Source organism: Cervus canadensis, chromosome 7 (assembly GCF_019320065.1).
Source record: "Cervus canadensis isolate Bull #8, Minnesota chromosome 7, ASM1932006v1, whole genome shotgun sequence".
In the NCBI taxonomy this organism is placed as follows: Eukaryota; Metazoa; Chordata; class Mammalia; order Artiodactyla; family Cervidae; genus Cervus; species Cervus canadensis.
The window spans coordinates 50,723,891-50,751,044 of record NC_057392.1 but is presented as its reverse complement, the minus strand read 5'-3'; the positions used below and the strand labels follow the sequence as shown (position 1 = coordinate 50,751,044).

The 27,154-nt window shown below is 43.5% G+C and overlaps 1 protein-coding gene across 1 annotated transcript in view; it reads right to left on the bottom strand.

Annotated features, from left to right (window-relative positions):
* Positions 1 to 15,662, bottom strand: part of MB21D2 (Mab-21 domain containing 2) — a 116,926-nt gene extending 101,264 nt beyond the window's left edge. Inside the window, exon 1 of the mRNA XM_043473407.1 lies at positions 14,875 to 15,662. Coding sequence (XP_043329342.1) covers positions 14,875 to 15,085 — 211 coding nt within the window. The 5' untranslated portion in view covers positions 15,086 to 15,662. The remainder of the gene's footprint in view (positions 1 to 14,874) is intronic.
* Between the last annotated feature and the right edge of the window lie 11,492 nt (positions 15,663 to 27,154).

Below are 27,154 nucleotides of genomic sequence, written 5' to 3'. Positions count from 1 at the left end.
GACAACGGGAAATGTCAGACACCAATAATACAAACTCAAAATGGATCAGTGCAATTAAGACACCTGTGAAGCTAGGATGCAGGTTCAGGAGAATGTGAGCTGTCCTGGGCTAGCCTGAAGGGCCTCCTGGAGAGGTAATATTTGGATTAAACTGAGATCATCTAGGGAAGTAGAAGTGACGGCGTTGGCTGCATGGGCGAGTGGAGGAGGGATGGGGCATTTCAGGGAGGGCCTCAGTGGTGGGGATGTGGTATTTCTAAAGAACTGAAAGGCCAGAGTGGCTGAAACCAAGGGTGTGCGGGCATCTGAGATCTGAGGTGGGTCTTAAAAAGGCCGAAGGAGACAGACACAGAGGCCTTTTACTCCTGTTCAGAATGTTAAGGTTTTTACTTTAAGAGAGACTGCATGTCAGTACCTTACACGGCACCCCTCTCAAAGCAGGTGTACCGGAAATGCACAGTGAAACTGAAGGGGTGGCAGGAGGGGACGCCAGAGACGTAAGCAGGAGCTGGGTCCCCAACCCGCCGTAAAATACTCTAAGGAGTCTGAACTTTACGTGAAGAATGATGGGTTGTCCCCGAGGGTTTAGGCCTATTTAAAAGGTGACTTAGCGTGGAGAATGGATTTAAGGGATGTGAGACTCAAAGCAGAAAACCCAGGGAGATTCCTGCAGTAACCCAGGAAACAGACAGTAATGGCCTGAACTAAGGTGGTGACCGTGGGAATGGAAAGAAGAAAACAGAGTCTAAAGGAGGAAGCAGAAAGGACAGACCTCAGGTCCTTTTCAACTTTGGGGTAGGGGCACGAGACAGGGGCTCAGGATGACTTTCAAGCTCGTCTCATGACTCTGGTGAAAGGCGGCGTGGTTGATTGAGAAGGAGCATAGATTCACATTGGACACTCAGTTCAAGGCAACTTTGGGTTCACTGAGTCGAACTGTCCAAAAGTCAGTCAAATCCAGGCTGGGGCACAGGCTCAGGAGGCAGCAAGAGAGATGGGAAATGACTTAACAAGAGGATCAAAGAAAGTATGAGCAGAAAAGGGGCAGAAGCATCATCAAGGGCTGGACAAAGAAATACAAGTCCATCCCTCACATGGAGATGGAGGAAAAAGGAGAAAAGCACCAAGAGTACGTTGCTCTGGAAGCCAAGGGAGGAGAGTTTAGGAGAGACTGATTGACTAGGTCAAGCTGGAGCAGGAAAGACAAACCACAGCACCGTGTTGTTCCCTTTTGGCTGGTATTTCCTTCAGGGCATTAATCTACCTATTTTTTTCACTGTCCATCTCCTTCTAAGACTTGTAACCCAGTAACATGAAGATTTGTTCTTCACTGTATTCCTGCTGCCCACAGAGGACTTGTTGCACAGAAATTCTCTAAGATCTCTTCTGAAGGAATGTATGGAGAATGCATGGGTGCATGTTTAGGAAGGAACCGGTAACGAAGGAGAAACTGCAGCTGAAAGGAGCAGAAATCATCCCCCAGGAAGAGGGCTGGGCTGACAGAGAGGATGGGACCCAGGAGACAGAAACAGAAGTAGGCTGGTCTTAAATGATACGCAGAAAGATCATTTCCCATCCGTCCTCTTCCCCAAGAACCAGAGATTATAAAATTCTCTCCCATGAGCTTCTACATGGCCATTCCCCTGAGATTTTATTCCAAGAAAATCATGAGTAAGTAGTTAGGGGATGAGGCTTCCAGTTCTAATCCTGTGCATCCTGAGTATGAGATTTTCTAGAAGTGACCTCATCCCAGTGACTGATTTTTTTACAGCATGATGCCAGTGTGCTTCCTTCAGTGGTTTAAGTCAAGACAGTGTACAAACATCTTCCCTGACAGAGCAGGGAAACAGGACAGGGTTTTTATTAAAGAATCATTCACTTTTCAAAAGTAGTCACTTACTGCACTAAAGAGAAAGGTCCCTCGGTTCACTTAAAACCCAGTTCAGTTTATAAATTTTGACTTCTTAGTAAATGTCCTAAGAGTACTTTCGACATCTGCCTTTCACTGAAAAAAGATCAGCTCCCCATTCTCCCCTCCCAGTGATAGGCTACCTTAACTGTGTCCTAATTAAATGTTCTAAATCTGGAATGACATGGGGGGAAAGAGGGGGTTGTCTCAGAGCCTGTGCCTTCCAAAGACCTGCCCTAATTTACTTAGCATCAAGGGCCCAGTTGACCTTTATACAGCCTTAAATCAATCAATTAGCTGAGACACACCTTCTTCCTTTCAAAATGAGGAGACCACAAGGATAAGATATTTCACACAAATCACTTTCAATAAACATAAACCACAAGCATTAGAAGAATGTTTGCCCTGAGGCTGCCAAGAAAGGCCAAATGATAGAATAAAAAGGCTCTGGACCAGAAGCCGGAAGAATCATATTAGCAACTGGCTTGCACTGGAAAATCACACCAACCTCTTCTCTACTCTGCCCACCATTCCCTGCCTTACATCTTCTCCATCAACAATTAGCACCACCTCCTGTTTTATGCCAGAGCTTCCTAGCTGATGCAGTGGTAAATAATCCATCTGCCAATGCAGGATATGCAGGTTTGATACCTGAGTCAGGAAAATCCCCTGGAAAAGGGAATGGCAACCCACTCCAGTAATTTTGCCTGGAAAATCCCATGGACAGAAGTGCCTGGCCGGCTACAATCCATGGAGTCGCAAAGGGTCAGATACGACTGAGGAACTGAGCGCAACAACGCAACATGTTTTACACCAGCAACCAGCACAGAACCTAGCATGGTGATGGCACTCACGTTACGGAAAGGTAACAGGGGTTAAAAGCCTGACTGCTTAGGTGTGACTCTAGCTTCTCACCAGCTTGAGCAGGTAACTTAACTACTGTAATTTCTTTATCAGAAAAGTGAGGATGGTAGCAGCACCCCCATTACAGAGCTGTTGTCGGGATTAAATGTGTTAATGATTACTAAGCACTTGGAATAATGCTTAATAAACAGCAGGGAAGAGTTTCCCAATATAATCATTACCAGTCTGACCTTGAGCAAGTCACTGTCCACCACAGAGTTAAATTTCCCCACCAGCAGCATGATGGGCTGGATGAACTAATCTCAGGAAGATCCCCACTAGCTTAACTCCTCTGTAATTCTCTGAATCCTATTACAACTCTCTAAATCCTCCTAAGGTTCTGAGCTCTCAGACTAGCAGCAGAGAAGGAAGATCACCAGGAGTCTTACCAGCCCACAGAGCTTCAACTCCACCCAACCAGACCAGTATCTCACGGTCTACTCAGCCAGCCCTCTTCCTTACTGTAGCTAACAGACTGTTTAGAGATGAAAACATTCACTGTGATACTCAAACTGTACAGACAGCAGAGATGTGGGAAAAGGACACGCATCCCAAGGGAGGGGCGGGAGCGGGAGAGAAACAGACTAGGGACAAAGACAAAAAGCAAACGTGACACACCAGAAATGTACTGTACCCACCAGGTTATTTATTTAGCATTCTTCATCTGACAGCAATGAACCAACTTCACACTACAAGGCAGCTGTGTATAGGGAAACATCCCCTACCGAGAAGTACAGCTTCTCAAAGGGACTCCCCTTCACTTTAATCCCAGGCAGATGCTCCCCGGGGGGCAGACGCTGCTGAGGCGACAGTCTCCGGTGCAAACACCTTTCTCAGTTGGAGAAAGGTGGACATTTTACCTCACCTGCACTCTGCCCCAAGCAAAATCAGAGCCAAGAAGATCAAGGTCCCTTTCCATTCTGGGTCTCAGTTTCCATTTCTGTAAAATGGAGGACGGAGGAACTCAGGCCACCTAATTGCCAAGTTTCCTAACAGCACTGAAATTGTCGTCCGTCAACGATTTCCACTTTACAGGAGAAGTTTTTCTTAATGAGGTTAAAAAAGAAGATTCATAGTTATTTGCTGATTTTCTGCCTGAAGCTAGGTTTCCTGGGTTCACATTCCCAGTCTACCACTAGCTCTGTGACTTTGGGCAAATTAGTTAGCCTCTCTGTGCTCCGGATAGCTCATCAGTAAAGAAGAAATAACACCTTCCTTATAGGGTTGTTGTTAGCATTAATTTAGGTAACAGACATAAAGTATAAAGCACTTTGAACTATTCATATTGGAGTGTGGCTATTATTTTCAATTATAGTTATCTGATTCAAAGGGAAAATTTACTTGGAAATGGTATCCTAGAAGTAACACAAACACACACAGAGAGCAGGCAGACGAGAATCCTGGGTTCTAACCATGATTCTGCCCCCAGACTAGCTGTATGTAATGAATGAAGGCTGGCCCTTCTCTAGGCCACAGATTACAAGTCAAGAGGTGATAAACTGGCAGCCATGGTGTTCTGTTTGACCTACAAGGGAGGTGAGAGGTGCTCTCCTTCACCAGTACAGCCCCCTACTCCCCAGCATCCCTGACTCTGAAATCAAGAACCACCTGGCACTCACTACACTGCCCACCACACTCACTTTCCTTACTGCCCAGTCCCTGATGGGCCTTTGGCTCCCCGGCTAGGATCCAGAGAAACAACCCCTTCTCCAGGGGCTGGGAGCCCCTGGATGACCATATGCCAGTGGGACTGCTTTGTTCCAGATCAGAAACACAGCCTGCCTGAAACCAGGCTGCACACACCACGGGCACAGTTGAAAGAACAAACTGTTGATTTTCTTTATTAATCACATCACCATTCGCATAAGCAGCTGTTATTATGAACAGCTGCAGCTGCTGAAAGGCTGATCTTGAAGCAGGCTAGAAAAGTGCTTCCAAGTTGCATACCAACAACGGGCAAGTACAGACCTGCAGTCTATTGGCTGGGTTCTTCCTGCTGGTCCTCAGGGCATCTCTCTGGACCAGAAATCCTTCTTCCATATCCTGGCGTGTCGTGGGATAAGGGAAGTTTCTAGGATCAGCTTAATACAAAGAATTTGAGGTGAACGTCAAAGGACTTCAATTTGATTCCACCTCAACTATTTAGTGACCCTGAGTGCGTTACTTCTCTTGATTATTGGTCTCTTCCTGTGTTAAAATATAGACAATAATAATACCTACTTTAGGTATTACTAGATTATGCCTATGAAAGTATTTTGTAGACTGTAGAAGTCCAGATGAAAAAAATAAAAGCTTATCATCTTGCCATGAAAACTGCAGTTTGGCCCATAAATCATCTAATACAGAATTCACTATTGCTGGCTTAGGGCTATCAGAGGTGAAATCAGAGAATCACATGGCTATAAAGGGCCTTTTGAGGACCTGTAACGCAACTTTTCTACACTGTCTCCCCTATCCTCCAGTCCCGGAAAGCTATCAATAAGAGCCTAGACAAAGGATGGCCCCATTTGGGAAACCTCTACTTGCAGGAAACTTGCTCCATTCCAAAGAAGATAATCCATTCCATCTACCATGGGCTTAATCTGAACACAGACCACTTTACCTTGTAGAGGCCAAGTCAGACTTGCTGTAATTTAAGCACCCTTGAAAGTTGGCAAATGTACCCACCCCAGAGCCTTTGCACATGTTGTTCCCTCTACCTGAATACTCTTTCATCTGTCTTCAGATGTCCAGGTCCTTCTTATCCTTTCAGTTCAAATGTGTCTACTCCAGAGAAACCTTCTCTATGACTCTTCACTCCATCCCACCCAGTTACCGTCCATCATAATAGTCTGTGGGTTTTGTTTTTTTTGCACGCATCCCTACTTGTGTGTTTACATCTTGCTGAATTCCCCAGAGAACCTAAGTCCCACAAAGACTTATGAAAGACTTGCTTCTCTTACTCACCACTTTGCGTTCCTATGATACAACAGTTGCACCATAGTAATCACATTAGTTCATGACAGGCATTCAAACATATGTTGAGTGAATTTATGAATTAATGAATGAATGCTTAATTCTATGCACATTGTAGATATTTAAATACTCAGAACAGAAACCTAAATAAGATTTATACCAACTCTCACTACTGACAACTCACAAGTAGTAATCATGTCTTCTTGTGTTAAGAAAAAATATATAAAAAATAAACAAATTGAATAACAGCTCCCCAAGCCAGCTTTATTCATAGCAGCACTGTCCCTAGTAATCTGTCTCTTTATCTCATGCAAAGGGAATTCATGAAAAGGCACTTAAGTGCACGAAAAATAGATAGCTGTTTCCTGGAGACAGGGCCTGACATAATGGCATAATTATGAACTGTCCTTAAAGAGATCACTCAGCTGGCAAGTAGTCACCCAGGTCCATTGTAAAAGCTGTCACAGACCCTCAGAACTAGATGAGCAAGGCTAACAACCAGACATGGAGAATGCACATCTATAGGGTACGTACTAAGCCATGGCACCCTCACCCACTACGTACCCCTGGGCCAGGAGAGAGCAGAAAAGCCTGGAGAGGTATGAAAGTTGCCACCCTTGCCTGGTCTGGGGACACAGACTCACCTCAGCAATCATGAAAGATGTCTGGGGAGAAAAGCCACAGGTTCTTGGCAGGCTGTGTGCTGGAGCAGAGGACACTGGAGATCTGAGTGGAGTCCTATTCTATAACCTCCAACTGAGTCATATCACCTTGCAGAATCTCAGTATTCCCATCTGTAACTGGGGGTTACTAGTTCCTACACAATCTTTCTCAAAGGCTGGTCCAAAGAATAAAGCCACACCATACCAGATGCTAACGCATGCTGTAATCCACAAAAATGTACTACAATCTACAAAGCACTGCAAAAAGATAAATTATTGATGGCAAATTATAGTACTTTATAATCATAAATAATTGCTGCAATTATGATTCCAGAATAGGCATCCAAACACCTGGAGGTTGACTGATAAGCACAAGGAACACCTTCATGGGAAAGATGACTTATGCTTTCTGTGTATCCTTTAAAGCCCCAAGCATGGGCATGCAGGAGGTTCACAAGTACCCCAGATGCCCAGGGAAGAAAAATCTCCATCTATAAGAAAGGGCACGTTCCCACAAGTCACTATTTGCTGCTCTCAGACAACAAGCTACAGCAATACTTGAGACATCTCTTAAAGCGCCCTATAAGTCTTAAGGATGAATTCTTAAAATCTAGGAAGAAACTTCCCTACCATAAACAGAGACCAGATCAAAATTTCCATCCTTGACTCCAGAGAAGATGTCATAATATGGCTTAATGCGAAGCGGCAATTATAAAGAGACAATGTCAGAAAATGCCCGTGCCTTACATTGCTGTTTAGTCGTTAAGTCGTGTCTGACTCTTTTGTGACCCCATGGACTGCAGCCCGCCAGGTTCCTCTGTCCATGAGATTTTCCAGGCAAGAATCCTGGAGTGGGTTGCCTGAAATAAGAAGCTTTGCACAGAAGGGCTCTTTTAAAATGCATCGTCACTAAACTCTGTTAGTACCTACTGTTTACGTAACTCCACTCAGTGCTGCAAAGATAAGTGAGCAGCTATTATTCAGCCTATAGCATGGGGAATAGTGCACCAAGGGCTATAAAAGGGGACCAGGTGTTAGAAGAACACAGAGGAAAGGGAAATTTTTTTCCTCCTGGGAGAAATACACGAAGGCTTCATGAGTCAAGTGGCATTTGAACTGGGAGAAGAAAACAAAACAGAGATAAGATTTCTTTAGAAGTTGAGATTCCTAACTGCATCTGTGAACAGGCTTTTAGAAAGCCCTGAAAAAAAAAAACAAGTATATTTAAATGAACTATAAAATCACACAGGACTTCAAATAATTGGTATTAAAATACAAAATTCATTTTAAAAAAGACAAATATGTGATAGAGTACCATATGGGATTCTTGCAGTTGATAAAATCTAGCAGCAAGTCTAACATCTACCATAATTTCAAAGCAGCGATGAATGTTTTTTGAGACGTCTGTAATATGAAATGACAATGTCTGTGGTTTCTATTGGCAACAAAAGCAAAATACATAGATACTGCCAGTACTACTATGGTCTGTTACCTACTTTTATAATGAAAGAAAATGCAATACTGCAGTTGTTGTTCAGTCGCTCAGTCATGTCCAACTCTTTGTGACCCCATAGACTGTAGCACGCCAGGCTTCCCTGTTCTTCACCATCTCCCAGAACTTGCTCAAACTCATGTCCACTGAGTCGGTGATGCCATCCAATCATCTCATCCTCTGTCGTCCCCTCTCCTCCTGCCTTCAATCTTTCCCAGCATCAGGATCTGTTCTAATGAGTCAGTTCTTTCCATCAGGTGGCCAAAGTATTGACGCTTTAGCATCAGTCCTCCCAGTGAATATTCAGGTTTGGTTTCCTTTAGGATTGATTTCCTTTAGGATTGACTGATTTGATCTCCTTGCTGTCCAAGGGACTCTCAAGAGTCTTCTCCAACACCACACTTCAAAAGCATTAATTCTTCAGCACTCAGCCTTCTTTATGGTCCAACTCTTACATCTAGCCACGACTACTGGAAAAAACCATAGCTTTGACTATATGGACCGTTGTTGGGAAAGTGATGTCTCTGCTTTTTAATATGCTGTCTAGGTTTGGCATAGCTTTTCTTCCAAGGAGCAAGCATCTTTTAGCAGTCAATAAAAATAAAGATGTAATTTTTCCCTTTTCAAGTTCAGAGATTCAAAGTTATTGTTTCCAAGGACCCAAGTTAACAAATCCAGATAGAGAAAACAGCCCAAACAAAAGAGATATTCAGGTAATGCAGGCCAAACCCTCAAATCCCACCAACAAGAAGCAACTGAGGTTCTTCATCCCTCAATCGTTATATTACAAAGTGTCCTGTAATTTCCAAAACAGTATTTTTTATAAATAAAAAATGAGTGAAAGAGGCTAGAAAACATCTTTCCACAGGTTATATATAGTTTCTTTCTAAAAGTGGAGTAGATGATAGCATATTGCTAAGTTTATTAAGAAATATATCTCTATATATGCAACAAGATTATGTATGTAAAACTGTATGCAAGTATGAGTGACTGTAAGCATGTTTTATAAACATATATGCCCAGAAAGAATTGTGCATCAAATATTAATAATAATTAGAATTCAGAGGTGATTTTACTTTTATCTTTGTATTTTCTGTAATTGGAAAATGGGCCAAAAAATACCCCAAAATATTAGGTGACTTAGGGTAGCACACATTCCACACAGTATAAAACAGAGCTGGTACTAGAACTCAGAAACATCCTTCTTTTGTATCTTCAGCTTTAGCATTGAATGCACCTGAACACAGGAGGTAGGCATAATTATTTGCCCCAACTTAACTATTCAGAAACTGAGACTCAGAGTCTGTTACATGACTTGCCCAAAGTCGCACAGAAAGTAACTGGAGAAGCTAGGACTAGAGTCCAGTTCTCCTGTCCCTTGAGAAGGCAGAATAGTATCACTGGTGAAAACAAGGGCTTCCAGAAACCAGCAGATGTAACTGCTCGTTAGGCTCAGCAGCCCAGTTCTAGTCTCCAAAGTCAACCAGGATCAGCCCATTGTGTGTATGCGCAGCTCCACTGAACCGGGAATGCACAGGATCAGGCTGAACTGAACATGGGGCAGGATGCTGGAGTGCTGAGCAGCCAGTCTGGGGATCTCTAGGGATTCAGATTCAATAGGTCTGAAAGGGGACCAGAGATTCCAAACTGTTAAAAAAAAGCTCCAGAAGAGTCTAAAGAGCTAACATTCAATGACGAGTTCCTGGTTTGACCTAAGAGACTCCGCTATTTCTGTGAATAAAAAAGGGGCCCAGTCTAATCACAAGCAAAGCATCATCCAATGGCTGGCACGACAAGGCCTCATGGCAAGACCAGGGCTCTTCTGTCATGAAGGGCGGTGACTGCCTAGAACAATGGAGGGAGAATGGAAACCAACTCAAACTAGAAGCAGGGACTTCCCTGCCCCAGATGCATAATGTTTTCAGAGCTGGAACAGACTTCAAAGATGACTTTGTCTGTTATACAGATACCACAGCACATCAGGGACTAGAACGCAAAGGAAATTACCAAGACTCGAAGGCCCACAAAGCAACGATGCACAATCAATCCCCTCTGTAAAGATGGCTGGATGAATTCATTAAGGAAAACTAACACTCAAATACCCGAAAGACAAGGCTTCAAAATGGCCTACTCCGTAGATACAAAAAGTGCCTAAAAATATGGCAGGTCTGACAGCACTCAGAAACACCATGGGTCTGAAAGGAGACAAGAGTGAGCAATCCATTCTCTTTTTGGAGTTGATGGGCAAGCAGAAGAGGGAGGGGGTCTCCCACATGAATTAAAGTTTTCGCTCACTATTTTATTCTTATGACCCTGCATACTGCTTGGCAAACAGCATAACATTCAGTGATGATTTGTTGAACGCATCAATGTAAGAAAGGCCTGTATGTGCATGGCTGAGTCCCTCTGCTGTTCACCCAAAACTAGCACAACATTGTTAATCGGCTATTCCCCAAGACAAAATAGAAAGCTTTAAAAAAAGAAAAGAGAGACAGGACAACAGAGACCATCTCTGCTCCTGCAGGCTAAGCAGGGTGCTGAGTAGCACAGCATTCCCCAGGGAGCGGGGCCTCTCTGGTTGTCTGGTCCAGAAGCGATAGAAACAGACTGCCCACACAGTGGAAGGAACATGAGCTTTTGAGTCAGACATCCTTTTATGGGTTCAAATGCAAACTCTGTATGGTCTTGGCATAAGTACTTGACCTCTTTGAATCTCAATGTTTCATCTTTAAAAGGGGATAATACCATTCACTTCAGCTCTAAAAGAGGCATGATGATATTTATCCTTATAAAGTCTCTGGAAAAAAAATTACATGAACAGATTTATGCAAAGTAGCTAGCACAAGGGCCAGCATACAGTACGAACTTAACAAATGGTAATATGAGTTGGAATTAATCATGCCCTCTACAGCCAGAGCCTTTCTTCTCCTAGGTCACCTCTAAACATGCTCTGTAGTCTTTCAGATAGGAAGCTGCAGAAATAATTCTAGTGTAAGTTCACTAGATTTTCTAAAAATGCCCATTTTTAAAAAATAAATAATAAAATCCTGTATACCTTCCTTTTTGGTTTACAAAGTAACTTCATATGCACCCATAATAATTCTGAAACCATGCATTAATAGATGAAAACACTACTATCCATGTTTAATAAACAAAAATATTATTTGTGTTTACTAGATGAAAAAACTAAGACCACTTAGCCAGCAAGAGGCAAACTAAGACAGGAACTATAGGTTTTAACATCTATTATAAGGACCATCATTTTCTCAACCTGAAATTCAAAACAAATGATCCTTTTATGGAATAAAATATTCAAATTCAGATTGCTCCAGGACTCAACCTCAGATGCTGCCTGGATTAATTTCTGAAAGAAGAGAGAATACTGTGTTTTTAAACAATGTCCCTCCTTTGGATTTAATGCATCAACTCTTAATTAAAAACAAAAAAAAAGACCTAGAATCAGGCCAATTTGAGTTTTAGCAACCTCTTCCACTTATTAGCCATGGAACCCTGGATGATTCTTAATCCTAGTAAATTTCAATATCTTTATCTGGATAACTGGAAAGCAATACCTACTCCTAAAGTTATGTGAAATTCCAGGCACCGAGAAGGCAGTCAGTAAGTGATGACTCCTCTAATGACCACACCATGGTACTGACCATTTGGACTGAAGGGGAAGTATATGGACTGCCTCTTCCTGGTTCTTCTAGCTTCTGCATAACCCCTGTTCTGCATCTGTTCAATGGGGATATAACCAGTCCTCATCCAACTTCAGCAGGGGAATGAAGATAACAAAAGAGCTGGCAGAGATATTATGCAAATACCAAATATTATTAAAACATTAATGAACTCTGGCAATTTCCCTGAATTTTGATAAATGGCGTTTATTATGCACTGCCTCTCCCACAATCTGGGCTCTCAAATATTAACTAGATAACAACAGCAATCATTCTCCAAAAAGACCAAGGTATAGAGAAATAAAAAGCGAGTCTAGATGACTCCCACAAACACCTGCTTCCAAAGGAATCACAATCTCCGGACAGAGAACGTTAGGACAGACCACAAAGAGCCGTGTGACCAGTAGTGGGCTCAGATCAACGCCATAGCGTATGCAGACCTCCGCTTTGGTAGGACAGTGGAGTTTCCTGGTGCTGACAGGTCACTGTTTATGACAACAGTCTATACCACCACTGTGCTCTTCTGCATAAAGTTACCGCCAATCTAGATAAAACAAAAAAGGATCTTGGAAGCTGGGGGTGCTTATTCCAGGCTAAAAGTCTCAAACAGAGAGTGGCTATTCTTGCCAATAGCCTAAAAAGAGAGGTAGTTCCATATACTGTTCCTAAAAAGACAGTTCTATTAAAGAGGTTTGCACCAAATTCCCCTGTCATTTCATTCTGTGTGAGGGGATAATGTTTTTAAGCTGCTGACAATCCTCAGGTGCTGCTCAAACAGAGGCAGAACAAAGCCAGGAGGACTCAATCCCCTTTCATCTCCCCTCACCCCAACTCACAGAAATAAGGGTCTGGTGCCACCCCCTCTAACACCTTAACAAGCTGAGGGTCATTAAGACACCTCATTTGCATACTTATTAAAGACTCTGAGCTATGGCAAGTGAAACAAAGTGTACAAAAAGAGATTTTGTTTTTTTAAGCCCAGCGAAAATCCGCTTCAGAAAAAGTAAATCCACACAGGGACCCTTGCTGTCGCCAAACCTTCTCTTGTCTAGAGCAGCCAGCACCTCATTAAAGGAAAGCAAGCACTGCACAAATGAATGCAACACCACACACAGGCAGGCTCATTTCGCCATCTGCCTTCTAGTGTCTAGAGGGGTAAGAGGCTTAAATGACATTCTCCTGAATTTTTCTCTCCTGCAGGTGGAAACATCAGATTCCCAGGGGCCAAAAAAGACCGCTCTTGCAAGATCAAGTGGGTAAAAAGGAATAAAAGGGAATTTCGTTTACCTGTCAACACACTCATGACATTCAACACAAAATGAATTAAGCAATAATTCATTCACCATTCGTATCTGGGTAAAGGCTTTGTGAAATCAGTGTATCAGCTGTGCGGTTAACACAGAAGTTCCTAATGAGCTGGATGTTTAAACTTACCCCTTCCCACAGCCTCCCCTTTTCTGCTCCTTGACTATCCCTGACTGATGGTGACCAAGCACCTTTTTCTAGTGAACGACCTAGAACAGGAGCCATCGGAATTGATTTGGGGGCTGTAAAAACACAACGGGCAATTTCCATTATACACGCTGAAGAGAAAGGCAATGATTAAACAACTTAAATAACCGCCCTGAGCATTCTCTGTGTATCCCCACCCTTCTGACAAGCACAGTGCTGGTTTTCAGATCTGAAAGCTTTGTAAGCTTGTAAAGTTTCCCTCTGGAAGCCCATCCCACCACAAGATTAGGGAGTAATTTAAACACGCGCGCACACACAGACACCCCACACTTATCTAAATACTAGCTGAATCGTCGAATATCTCAACAGAGTGCTTTCCAACCTCATACACATTCTAGGATACACTTGCAGAGAATGAAGCAAAAGGTAAAATCCAGCCCCAAGTTTTAACGTGCTTCATACAATTTCCCAAAACGTTACTCCCCTCCGCGGCCACACGTTCAACTTGATTACCCCCTTCTTGGGCTGTGGGGAGGACGCAAACCGAGACGGAAGGTACACTCTGGTAGAACCAGCAACCAGAGGAGACAGCCGGATGAAATCCAATAGATGGCAGGACGAAGGAAAAAACTCAAGTCTTCCTCTGCAGTCAAAGACCTTTTCAATGAAATTTTCCACTACCTGGTAAATTGCCCAAGAATGTTATTTCCCGAGCGCAGAGAGACACGCGGCAGGCAGCGCTACACTGGAGTCCCAGTTCGGTGGAGTGTTAACCCCCAGGCCACGTACTGCATGGCAGCCAGAGTTGCCTCGGTGGAGCCGCAAGCTACGTGGGAGGCTCCCACCAGCGGACTCTCACAGCCATACCCTGAACGACAGGATACTAGGGGATTCGATCGCCCGGCCCGGCTCACTTATTTTCCTATACACAACATTCAACAATCTGTTAGGGACCTGTAGGTGCCAGGCTGGGGGATGGGAGAGGCCGCGCTATTCTAATCCAAACGTCGCCGAGGTTCGAAACCCAGGACACCTCTCTAGGCCAGCGAACAGACAGCACACAAAGAGGAAGGGGCTGGCGCTCCTCGGGGTCAGAGGTCTGAGCCTGGTCATTTTCGAGCTGGGAATTAGGAATTCCGAGCTCAGCAAGAAACCTGGAGAAGCACCGGAAATGCTTCCAACCGCTTCAATGGGAAATCTATTTGCAAATCAAAGTTGCAGGAACTCCGGGCGCCCAGCCTACTCGAGCGGGTTACTAGGGAACACCCAACAAGTTTGGCCACCGGGGGCTCGGCGTGACAGCGGCGCGCCGCAAGACTGCTAGCAACTTGTCGCTCGGGAGCCGATCCAGAGCCTCAAGCTGTCTCCGTTCCCCGAGCTCCAGAGAGGACCTGAGACTCGGCGCAGGGAAGGAGCACGTCCGTGCCTCCGGAGACAAATCCCTTCATTGAAGGCGCCGCGGGTTCTCATCTGGACCGCGCGGCTTCCAGGGGCTTCCCCTCAACAGCGAGCCGTTTCACCACCGACGCTTCACCTGCCTACCACCCCCAGTCGGCGAGAAATTAACAAAAGAGTCAGTAATCCGGGGCGGTGCGGAAAAGGGACCCCGCGCAAAGTATAGTTAGGAGGGAAGGGAAGGCAGCTCAGGTTGCGGCGGCGAAGGAATGGAAAAGGCGGAACAGAGATGGGTTATACCCCAGGCACCTGGCTCCGGGAAGAAATAAAGAAGGAAAGAACGCGCGAGAAGGGGGAATGGGTTCTTTACCCCGTTTACCATCACTCTCTCTCTCACACACACACACACCCCTCTCTTTTCCTCCTTACCCAGCATGGAAAAGATGAAATCCTTAGCTGTGTGAATCTCCAGTGCTCTCTGGTCGTCATATTCCCGCTGGTCGTGCTTCGTAAATTCTTGGATGAGTTTGTTCAATTCCTCCACCCGAGCTCCCGACCTGAAATCCAGCTCCGGGAACGCAGGCTTGTTGTTACAGCCCAGGGAGGCTGCCTTGCTGGCGGTGGGAGCCGCCATCTTCATACAAAACGCGCCGAGTAGCAGCTCCGCGGCGGCGGCAGCACCCACCCCCGCCCCCCCCCACCCAGCCCCCCTGGGCCTCCTCCCCTCGTCGGCTCCTTGGCTGTGACCCCGGCCCGTGGGCGGGCTGGCGGGCCGGCGTCTAGGCGGGCGGTCCCGGCCGGGTGCGCTCCGGGCGTCCGGGCTTCAGGAGGATCTGGACTGCAGCGAGAGTGCGTGTGTGGCCCCGACACCCTTTCCTGCGGCCCCAAGCTGGCCCAGATGCAGTAAGTCCCTGCCCTCCCCTGGCCCTCGCTGGCCCCGACTATAGCGGTTGTAGAGCCAACCTAAGCCTCCCCCGGGCGAGGAAAGTGAAGTGGAAACAATGTGAAATTCACCAGCTCTGAAATCAACAAGCTGCCGGCTCCGGTGTTACGGAGCCAGCACCAGCGTCCCCCATTTAAAGGGACAGCGCACCCAGTGAAAAGAAAAATAAATAAATGACAGAGGTCTGCGTTCCATACCACTTGCCAATCTGTACTCGGGCCGACGTGAGAGATATAGATGTAGTCTTTCTCTGCCTCCACTCCCTTAGGGGGCAGGGGTTGCCAAGCGCCTTCAAGGAGAAAAAAAGTCTTCCTCTGTCTGATTTTAAGGGCGGTGTCCTGGGCGAGGGCATCCCTATGCGAGCGTTTCCGTCTCAAGAATTCCAGCGCCTTTAGATAGTGAAGGAGCCCGCCTTAAGGAATGTAAAACCAACCTTCTGCCCTTTTCTGCACAGACTGCCAAAAATGTTAGGATTAAACGTATAAAAAAAGAGTGTCCTCCCTGTCCCGTATAGACATTCCCATTAGCCACTATAGTATTCCTACTTTTGCCCTAGGTAATTAAATTTTCCTGGATAACAGCTTATTAAACTTAGTATATAGTGTCTTAATGATGTTCATTCAGCCCATTCCAATATTAAGATAGGAAAACCAAAGTGTAGGCGTGAGGAAGGGGAACAGAATTAATTGCCCCACGTTCCAGTGAATGTTCAATGAGATGGTGAAAATTCTCATTCAACAGATAAAATTTGAGCATCTACTATTTGCCAGGTAGAGTAGTAGAATCTCTGTGGATAGTGATAAGACAAAAGACAAGGTTCCTGAGATGGAGTCATACTCAACAAGGCAGATTCTACCTAAGTCCAAGGTCCTTCAGATGTTTTTACTGTTTATGAGGGTTTTGACTCAGACACTTAGGAGGCCTCCTACTCTTTGTTGTTGTTCAGTTGCTAAGTGGTGTCCTAGAAAAGGTTTATCTTCCTGCTACTTCTCCAAAATCCAACTTGTCTCTATCCCACAGGTTGGATATAAGAGCTTTTTCTTACCTGGGTTCTCATAGCCAAGAATACAAACTCTTCTGTTAGTTCAGGCTATGTCTGCCTTTTCTTATAACATAGAGGTGATAATTCCTATCTTATAGGTTGTTTTGAAGTTTACATGAAATAAAGTGGGCCAAGCACTTAGTGAAATACCTGACATAATAAGTGCTTAATTAAATGTTAGCTACTACAATCCCTGGGCCTGGAAGATCCCCTGGAGAAGGAAATGGCAACCCACTCCAGAATTTTTGTCTGGGAATCCCCATGGACAGAGGAGCCTGGTCAGGGCTACAGTCCGTGGGGTTGCAAAACAGTCAGATACAACTTAGCGACTAAAACAAAACAAGGACAACAACAAATCATGGAGGAGAAGGGTAAAAAAGTTTTTAAGTAAATTGGTAATTTCTTTTTTCTTTACAAATTAAATGACTGAGTCAATTCCTTCTATGCCTTTTTCTGCAAGCTTTCCCTAAGACCGTCCCCCAAGCTGGTGGCAACATCTTTCTCCTTAGAACCTCCACTGCACCCTTTCAGAAACTTTCATATGCCTCTGATGAATTTTGACCTACTTTTATTATTGTTAATGCAAGTTTCAAACTATGAACTTCCCTAGGATGTCTGCATCTTATTCATCTTCAGATTGGTCCCTGCACAAAGGTCCTCAATATTTATTGCATCAGGTGTTTAATGAAGAACTTTGGCATAACCAGTTAATTTCTTTTTGGGTTTCCTTCTCTTTGAAACACGCTTTCTCACCCTGTTAATATTAAAGAGGGAGTATACATACCCAGCTAAATGCTGGTGCGCTGATGAGGGAGTTACTTAAAACTCTGGCTTTTGCAGGTCTGCTATGCTGCCCTGATTTCTCACGTGTGAGAGTATTACCATTACTTGGGCAGTGGAATAAACTATGCAAGCGCTTGGAACCACAATACAAATCGATCCACTCCCATCTGTCAGCTCTCTCATGATCAATGATAGGCATCAGTAAGACAGCTGGTTGAGGCACAATCATTTCATGGATCAGAATGATACTAGTTCACCCATTCAAGCAACAACCTCCAACCTCATAGAGTTTGAACGAATTCAGGCAAAAATTCAAGACACTCTTTCTTTGTTAATTTCCCAAAGTGTGAATGATCCAGTGCTCCTCCTTGTGATACTTATAGTCATAGACGTAAAACAGGTAGTAGGAATTATGCCTTGTCGTGCCTCAGCCATGAGTCTTGGGTGTTTTGAATAAGGAAGTCAACAAATGGTCTCCCTGTTCTTCTACACTATCTGCTCACTTTCCATCAGCCAGATCAGAATTCTATGAGTTATTGACCTTCAGTGAGTCTGTGTATTTGAATAACGTCCTGAATAGTAATCGAAATACCTTTTAAATGCTCTTATACAACTATAATAAGATGATACAAATATCCTTTGTCTAACTGGCAAAACAGGGAAAGAGGGTCAGATCATAATTTCTTGAACTAGTCTTTTGGGAGACTTAAACCTCTGAGTTCTAGTAGACTGAACTCCTCAAGGGTAAGGGCTGTCTCTTTACCTTCCTAAACACCACATTTAATACATTTCTTGGTTCACGTTATGACCTTAATTAATGTGTTTAATGAATGAACAAATTAATACCATCTCTTAAAGTCCAGGAAGTCAACATTTAGGTGATTTGTGCTACAATAAAATATCTCGGTGTAAACTATCCATGGGGTTTCCCACTGGTGCAGGGGTAAAGAATCCATTTGCCAATGCAGGAGATGCAAGAGACACAGGTTCCATCCTTGGGTCAGGAAGATCCCCTGGAGTAGGAAATGGCGACCCACTACAGTCGGCTTGCCTGGAAAATTCCATGGACAGAGGAGCTCAACGAGCTACAGTCCACAGTGTCGCAAACAGTCAGACATGACTGAGCACATACAACAACAATAACAAAAGCTATCCGTGGTTTCCCAACAATCACTTGAGTTGTTATAAATGTAGGTATTTCTGCTTCTATTTCTGTAGCCTTTTATTTTTCCCTGTGTTTTATATGGCCTAAGAGAAGGAATGGAAATGGAGAAGAAGGTGAAGAGAAACAGAATACTGATTAGAAGATATTTAAGAGTGTCTTCAGAGATCCCCTGGTGGCTTAGACGGTAAAGAATCTGCTTGCAATGAAGGAGACTCGGGTTTGATGCCTGGGTCAGGGAGATCCATCCCCTGGAGAAGGAAATGGTAGCCCACTCCAGTATTCTTGCCTGAGAAATCTCATGGACAGAATTGCCTGGCAGGCGACAGTTCATGGAGTCGCAAAGACTGGGCGACTAACAACATCAAAAGAGTATCTTAGACTTGTAATAAAAGCACAGGTTTCTAGAGTTTTTCAGATGACTCAGGAAAGATCAATAGAGACTGCCATCTAAATAATCACTAAGGTAGGTCATTCCTTTGGGCTTCCCAGGTGGCTCAGTGGTAAAGAATCTGCCTGCAATGCAGAGATGTAGGCTCAATCCCTCCGTTGGAAGATCCCTTGGAGAAGGAAAGGGCAACCCACTCTAGTTTTCTTGCCTAGGAAATCCCATGGCAGAAGTGCCTGGACAGCTACAGTTCATGGGGTGGCAAAGAGTCAGACATGATTTAGGGACTAAAACAAAAACAAAAAAACAGGTCATTCCTTTACTTGCATGTGCAGCCTCAAACAGATAAAGAAACTCCCGGTCTTTCCAAACTGCTGTCCCACTTAGAGGCAGAAGCTAACCTGTTACTTTCCCACTACAAAAGTACATTAGTTTGTGAAAGAAGCTTTCTGCTTACTTCTCTGGGGCTTGTTTGTTTTTAAATACAACTCTCAAGTTCTGTGGCAAACTCTTAGCCACGGATAACTGGGCTGTGTTAAAAACAGAAAGTTCCACATCTATGTGATGAATTAACAAGATATAATTTTAAACAAAGATTCTCTGATCTGGCAGAGTTTAAAGAACAGCCCAAGCCACATGATCTGGCCTTCTTAGGCAGCTGAATATTTAATTAAAGTCTAACCAAAGAAGGTAGCCAGAGCTTCTTATGATTTGTAAACATAGGCAGGAAAAAGAGGCAAACACCACAGACATGTGGAATGTTGATGGCAGAAGGAACTTGAGAGATAAATTCCATCCACCACCTTCACTTTGAGATAGGAGAACTGGGACACAGTGAAGGAAAGGACACTTGCCTTCATAGCAGAGACAGTGCTGTTCTATTTCTCATACTAACTTAAAATTTTAGTAAATATTTCTTGTGTTTTCAGACCACCAGAGAGGATGTGGAGAATGCTAGGAAACTGGATTAGAATCATAATAAAAACAAGAGTTGAGTGTCCCTTGGGCAAAATGGACTCATTGATCTTGAAAGTTTAAATCTTGATAAACCAGGGATTGCTGACATTTTGAATTACTTAGCTACAGTTTGTATTTTTTGTCCTCCCAATAGGTAGCGGTCAGGGCTAGAGCTGAATTTTCAGGTGCACTTGACTTCATCTGGGGCAAGTTGGTAATTTTACCTCTGGCGAGATTAGGCCACTGAATTGTTAGTGAGGTCCCCAGAGCAGGGTGGATAAGTCCTGACAGTCTATTCGGTTCTAACAAGGTGACCTTAGGGTGAAGCCCCACCCCTCTGACACTCACAGTTTCACGGGGCTCCTTTTCAGTCTCTCCTTGAATCCTATGCCCTAAGAGCCCCTGGGGACCTGGGTGGTCTATCTTGCTTTGCAGAAACTGCAACGATACAAATCACCCAACTCTGTCCTTTTATTCTCTGCTCCTGCTAAGCTCCAAAAAGCCAAATCTGTACCTGTGGAAAGAAGAAAATGGATTCTAGAATGGGGAATAACAATATCCAATAACAATTATTAACCATTGTCTTCCTTACAATGATGGAGCACTTTCTGGTTCAAAGAACTTTACACATAAAGCTGTTTATCAGATCCTCACAACCTCCTACAGAATAAAGCAGATTGGTCAGGATTGTTATTATTCCAATAATAAGTGCTGCTCAGAGAGATGGCAATGTTTGTGAGATCATCTGACTAACAGTCATCATCAGCTCTCTATTTACATATCATCTCCTGCAAAGGGCTTTTCCTGAACCTCCTCTGCTCCCCCCCACCCACCTAAAACCCATATAGGTCCTGAAGACTCCTTATAGACTCATGACTTTGAGCCCCAGCACTGCTGTTTCTCACACTTCACTGTAGCTGCTTCATAACTTGTCTGTCTCCCTCACAATAATGTATGTTCTATGTGGGTAGAGACCTTGTCTCTCTTGATTATCAACATGTCTGGCACATAGTAAGTGTTCAATATAAGTCTGATAAATGAAAAAGTAAATGAATGATCCAGGTGTCTGGCTCAGGCCCCAAACTCAGGTCTTAGATTTATGGCCCTGGGTCTTCCCATCAAACCTCCCTAACTCTGTTGTTAGCAACTACTGCTGTTGCTGCTGCTGCCAAGTCACTTCAGTCGTGTCCGACTCTGTGCGACCCCATAGACGGCAGCCCACCAGGCTCCCCCATCCCTGGGATTCTCCAGGCAAGAACACTGGAGTGGGTTGCCATTTCCTTCTCCAGTGCATGAAAGTGAAAAGTGAAAGTGAAGTCACTCAGTCGTGTCTGACTCTTCACAGACCCCATGGACTGCAGCCTACCAGGCTCCTCCATCCATGGGATTTTTCAGGCAAGCGTACTGGAGTGGGGTGCCATTGCCTTCTCCGAGCAACTACTGAGTCTTCAGAAAAACTCTTGTTTTAGAGAGCTCTGCACCTTACCTAGCATTTCATACACAAAATCTGCTCCCAGAGCTTGAGTTGAGTTCCATCATGATAAACAAAACCTCTCCTTTCTCTTCTCTGTCTTTTAAAACCCAAGTGCAATTGAATAAATTTTATGACAAAATAACTTACAAAACATTTGGTCTAAATATTCCATATGTCCTTTTTTAAAACACTTTTGTTATTTATTGGTTGCACTGTGTCTTCGTTGCTGCACGTGGGCTTTCTCTAGTTGTGGTATGCAGGCTTCTTGTTGCTGTGGCTTCTCTTATTGTGGAGCACAAACTGTAGGGCGCACAGGCTTCAGTAGCTGTGGTAACAGGCTTAGTTCCTCTGTGGATATGGAATCTTCCCAGACCAGGGATTGAACCAGTGTCCCCAGCATTGCAAGGCAGATGCTCAACCACTGGACCGCCAGGCAAGCCCAGTATGTCCTTTTTTTGGGAAAACTCAGTTTACTTCACCTCTACACATCAGGTAGAAAAAGCAAATTTCTACCCTAGAAATCTTTTTATTTACGAATGCCTTAACCTGATTGACTGCTCTGGGGAAAGTGTGGGGCCCCTCTTACCAATCCCTGGACACTGCAGCATCCGCATCTAGCCCTTGAACTTGCCACAAGACCAGGCTCTGGGTCCTCTGCACTAATCCATATCCTGTCTCATATATACCTTGGGTATTGGGTCAAGTAGTGAGGAGGTGTGTGTGTGTGTCTGGGTGGGGCAGTGCACAATAGCTTATCAGTAAAGACTGGAGATGTTCGGTTTGGTTTACTGTGAGCAATTAAATGAATTAATTGGGGAAATTATATTATTTCTGGGTGACTACAGAGGATGGTGCTGGGAGAGATGGATGGCAGGAACACAGGTTTCAGCTCAGGGTACAGAAGTATTTTCTATCCACAGGAGCCTCTCTGCCAGAGTATGCTGCCTTCTGAGGTAGTAAACTCGCCCCATCACAGTGGTGTTCAGAGCCTTGTTACCCTCTGTCAGAGGTACACCAGAAGAGTTTCCACAGAAGTTGATAAGGAGCAGAGGCTTTGACCCCCAAGGTGCCTTTCAGTCCTTGAGAAGCTAAGTCTGTGATTCTTTCTCAGTTACTATAATAACTGAGAACTAGTTTCCTGTAAGAGACCTCCTCAAAACCGAACTGTATTTGCACTCTGCACGCAAGGTGTTTTGTATCCATTTTCACATAAGTTCCCAGGATCAAGGACTGTGTCTTTCTTTCCCTCAACTTAAAATACCTATGGATTTCATTGTTTCTGGCTGGCCTACTGTCCAATCTAGCAGGCAATTTCATTCCACCACTTACAAAGAAATTCTCTTGGTATAGACACCTGCCACACACATCACACACAAATACTACATTCAAATTCACATTCAGAGAAGCTCTCGGGAGCAAGAAAAGGAAAGGATTTCCTCAAACATGTTTATTTCTACACTTATTTTATAATGATAGAAGCTGGCTCTCTGAGCAGGCCTATACAATTGAGCAGGGAGTGGTAGTGATGCCTGTTTTGTTTTCTAAAGCTTGTCAAAAAATGACTCTCTCAGCCCTATACTATAACAAATTTATTTGAAAACCTTGGCTCTTCCCCCCACAACTTTGCCTGGTACTGTACATGCATAGGTGGAGTTGTTTCCCCTGATCTGAAACCTGGTGTGTTGCGTTGTGGTCCAAAGCTCATTTTAAATTCCAAGTTGTGAAACCTGCAGAGAGGGCATTTGAGAAAAATGCTGACACTCCTTCAGTTCTGACAACATTATCACCCACAACCATAAATATACTCCTCAATGTCTTCTCAGTCTACTTTTCCTGTTAGTAGTTTCTAAGTAGGAAAAAAAGACCCCCAAACCTCTTAAATAATTCTCTGTGCTTCTACATTGTCTAGTGGAAAAAACAAAAGACAAAAGAGAGTAAAGGAGGGAAATACAGAAAAGAAAGGAGGAAAGAAAAAACTTCCACAGCCCACTTACTCTTATTTCCTATGATTTATGTCCATTTTAACTACCCTAGGACTGAGTTATGTGCATCTTATTGTGCCTCAGAATTTTTGTTAGGGAGAGGTATGGGCATATAGATACACATTATGGATAAATAAATTCAGTTAAAAGCAAAGGCTCAGAGGTAGGAGATGGACTTGAATCTGGATTTTGCCATTATTTAGTTCCACGTGCATGCATGCTTAGTCATGTCCAACTCTTTGCAACCACATGGGCTGTAGAACACCAGGCTCCTCTGTCCATGAAATTTTCCAAGTAAGAATACTGGAGTGGGTTGCCATTTCCTACTCGAGGGGATCCTCCAAACCCAGGGACTGAAGCCACATCTCCTGTGTCTCTTGCAATGGCAGGCAGATTCTTCTACCACTGAGCCACCTGGGAAGCCCAAAGGAAAATCTTCCTCTTCTCTGAAACTCCTTTTCCTCAAATGTAAATGAACAGAATTAAAGCGCCATCCAGGTGTGATGTTCTGAGACTGTGAGTCTGACAGGAAAAGGCAAAGCCATCTTGAACTGGGTACAGTTTCTATCACATTGCGTTTATTAGTTTATTTTTCCCCAGTGTTTCCCTGCATAGTTGAATACTCCATAGCTGAACATGCTAAGAAATTTTTTTAGGTTCTTAGCTTTAAAAGAATTAGCCTGAAATCAAGCGAGGAGAATCTGTAAGTGCATTAAGACCACCTCCTTGGTGCATCTTGGCTAATAGCCTTTTACTCTCTGCTGGCAGGGGATGGGGAAAAGCTGCTGTGGAAACTCACTCAGCAGCTTGGCCCTGGGGCATGGATGGATGACCTCTGTGCTCTTAGAGAGCAGCCAGGGCTCAGCAGGTATATTCAGACTCCAGAAATTTTCCCCTCAGGAAGACAGGAAACAAAGGTACCCAAAGAAATTACCGCAGCAAGTATTTACAAGAGGCTGCAAAACAGTGACAAAATAATTTTCTGGCCCTAAAATTAGAAGCAAAGGTTTGATGTTCTGAAGCCCAGGTGCAGAATGAATGTATATATGGACCTTTACAGCCGGTTTATAAAACACAAGGAATTGTGGTTTTGACCAAAATGCCTTAAGGAGTCTTTTTATTTCTTTACAACAAAGGTATAAAAGGAGTCTGGTCCCAGAAATCTGGGGCTGAAGTTTTCTTTAAGTACTCTGGAGAAGAGCAAATTTCTAAATCTCAGGTAGTAACTGATGAAGAACCATGAAAGGAATAACAATCACCACACAATAAATAATATTCGAATGTATAGTATGACAAAACTGGATGCAAAATTAAGGATACTATGGGCAGGCAGGCAAATCACAGATATTAAGGAAGGGTAGGAGGGAGTTTAGAATTCTGCCAGATCAAAAACTAATCATTTGGATAAAAAAGATGAAGTGCAAAGAATGCATGTGACTTGCCTAAGGGAACATAATGAATGGCAGGCCTGGGATGTTTTTCTGCCATATATATCAATACAAGAGCCAAAGTACATAAAGGCAAGTTCAAGCCTACTACATAGCCAAAAGTGGTATTTTCTCTAAAATTGTATTTTTTTATTTGTTCATTCCTTCAGCAAATATTTCTCGAACTTTTATTGTGTGTCAGGCATTGATCTAGGCACCAGGAATACAGCAGTGAAGAAAGCCAAAATTTGTGTCGCCTTGGAGCTTGTAGTTCATGTAAGTCTCTTCCATTTTTTTCCCAGGTTGAGTAGAAAATTTTATTTGGAGAATAATGGTCTATACAAATATTGATGAGATTCTTATTCTAAGTCACTTAATTTAAATGATAAACTGTATATATTGTGCTACAAGAAACCTCTCCATCTATATCAGCCAGGGCTCTCTAGAGAAACAGAACCAATATGTACATAAAATATTTATTTCAATGAATTGGCTTATATGATTGTGAGGGCTGACAAACTCCAAATCTGTAGAGGAGGCAAGTCCTAAGTCTACAGGGCAGGCTGGAAGCTCAAGCAAAAGTTGATCCTGCAGTCTTGAGGCAAAATTTCTTCTAGAAAATTTAATTTTTGTTCTTTAGACCTTTCAACCAATTCAAGAAACCCCATCCATATTATTGAGTGTAATCTCCTTTATTTAAATTCAGTTGATTATAAATATTAACCACTTTTACAAAATACTTTCTGAGCAATAGCTAGATAAGTGTTTGATAAAAGAGCTAGGTAATACGGCCCAGCCAACTTGACACATAACACTAATCATCACAAACCTTCTCTAGAAATTTATTAAGTGCTTATCACATGCCAAGTTCTGAAGTAAATCATGCACAACCCCTGCTCTCTGAAGGAAAGGTGTAAGTCACTTACTTCAAAAAATACATAAAAATATGAAGCTCAGTAAATCCATAATAGAGATGTAAAGAGCAAGAGGTGCAAACAACAAGTAAAGATCAACCCCAACTTTCCCAAAGGAAAAAGAAGCAGTGCTTTTAAGTAAAGAAATCAGGAAAAGCTGAAAACACAAATAACAGTTGACCTTGTCCTTAGAGAATGGGTAAAATTAGAACAAGGAAAACGGGAGGGTTACTTCCTACTAGAAGAAATGCCAAAAGTGTAGAGTCAGGAAAATGTGTGATGTATATAGAAACATGAAGTGGCTCAGACGGGCTGGAAATATAGAGCATTCATCAAAATCTCTTTTATTTTGCTAGTGATTACTCAGTGCTTGTTCAAGTACTCATTCCAAAGATATTAAAACATTTGCAGATGAAACAGAGAGGTCAAGAGACTTCTCCAAAGTCACACAGAAAAACATTCATATACAAGTCAATGCCATTTTCTTTCAGAAGCTACTGTTGACTCTTCAAAAATGAATTTTACCATCCCTGGGAAAGGACTCTATGTTTTATCTTTGTTATTTCAATTTCGCTGTCTTTGGATAAGTCGCGTCATTCTTTGACAAATAAAAAAATTTACTAGGTCCTAGTTTTTAGTTGGAGAAGGCAATGGCACCCTGCTTCAGTACTCTTGCCTGGAAAATCCCATGGACGGGGGAGCCTGGTAGGCTCCCCCGTCCATGGGGTCGCTGAGTCGAACACGACTGAGCGACTTCACTTTCACTTCTCACTTTCATGCATTGGAGAAGGAAATGGCAACCCACTCCAGTGTTCTTGCCTGGAGAATCCCAGGGACAGGGGAGCCTGATGGGCTGCCATCTATGGGGTCGCACAGAGTCGGACACGACTGAAATGACTTAGCAGCAGCAGCAGCAGCAGTTTTCAGTTAGCAACCCACTGCAGTATTCTTGCCTGGAGAATTCCATGGACAGAGAATTCCATGGTCCATGGGGTCCCAAAGAGTTGGACACAACTGAGTGACTGAACACGCACACATAGCTTTCAATGAGCATGTAGGTATTGATGCCCCAAACAAGATGTTTAGGGATTTATATATCATAAAATTAAAACCTATTACTTTTACTACTCAACTGAGAACATTTCTCGGTTTGGTGCTATAACTAAATTGCCATGGTCAGGGGAATGGTACCCAGAAAGAAGGTATATATAGGAGCCACAGTGTTCACAAGAAAGTCAAGCTCACCCAGGACTCCTGTTATTTCACGGCTGTGTGCTTCATGAATTCCACTTACTATAGTTCCTTGTAGCCATCATGTATCCGTGCCCCAAGTCCCTCTCTCATTTCAAGGAATAGGTGTTGGTCTCGCGAGTCACTATGAGACAAACATGACCTGTGGCTTACTCTACTGAGAGCCTCCCCTATCCCTGCATTAAAGTCAATCATCCTTTTGCTTACCTTGGAACTCATGTTTTCTATTAATGACCTAATCAGCCATGGGTTTGTTCCCCAAACTGATGATTTTATGGCACTCAAAACAATGCACCTGGTTTGGGGGCTAATGTAACATTTAAAAAAAATTAAGATAATTATTGGAATTGGAGGATTCCAGACACTTGCTGAGCAAGTCTTTGCTC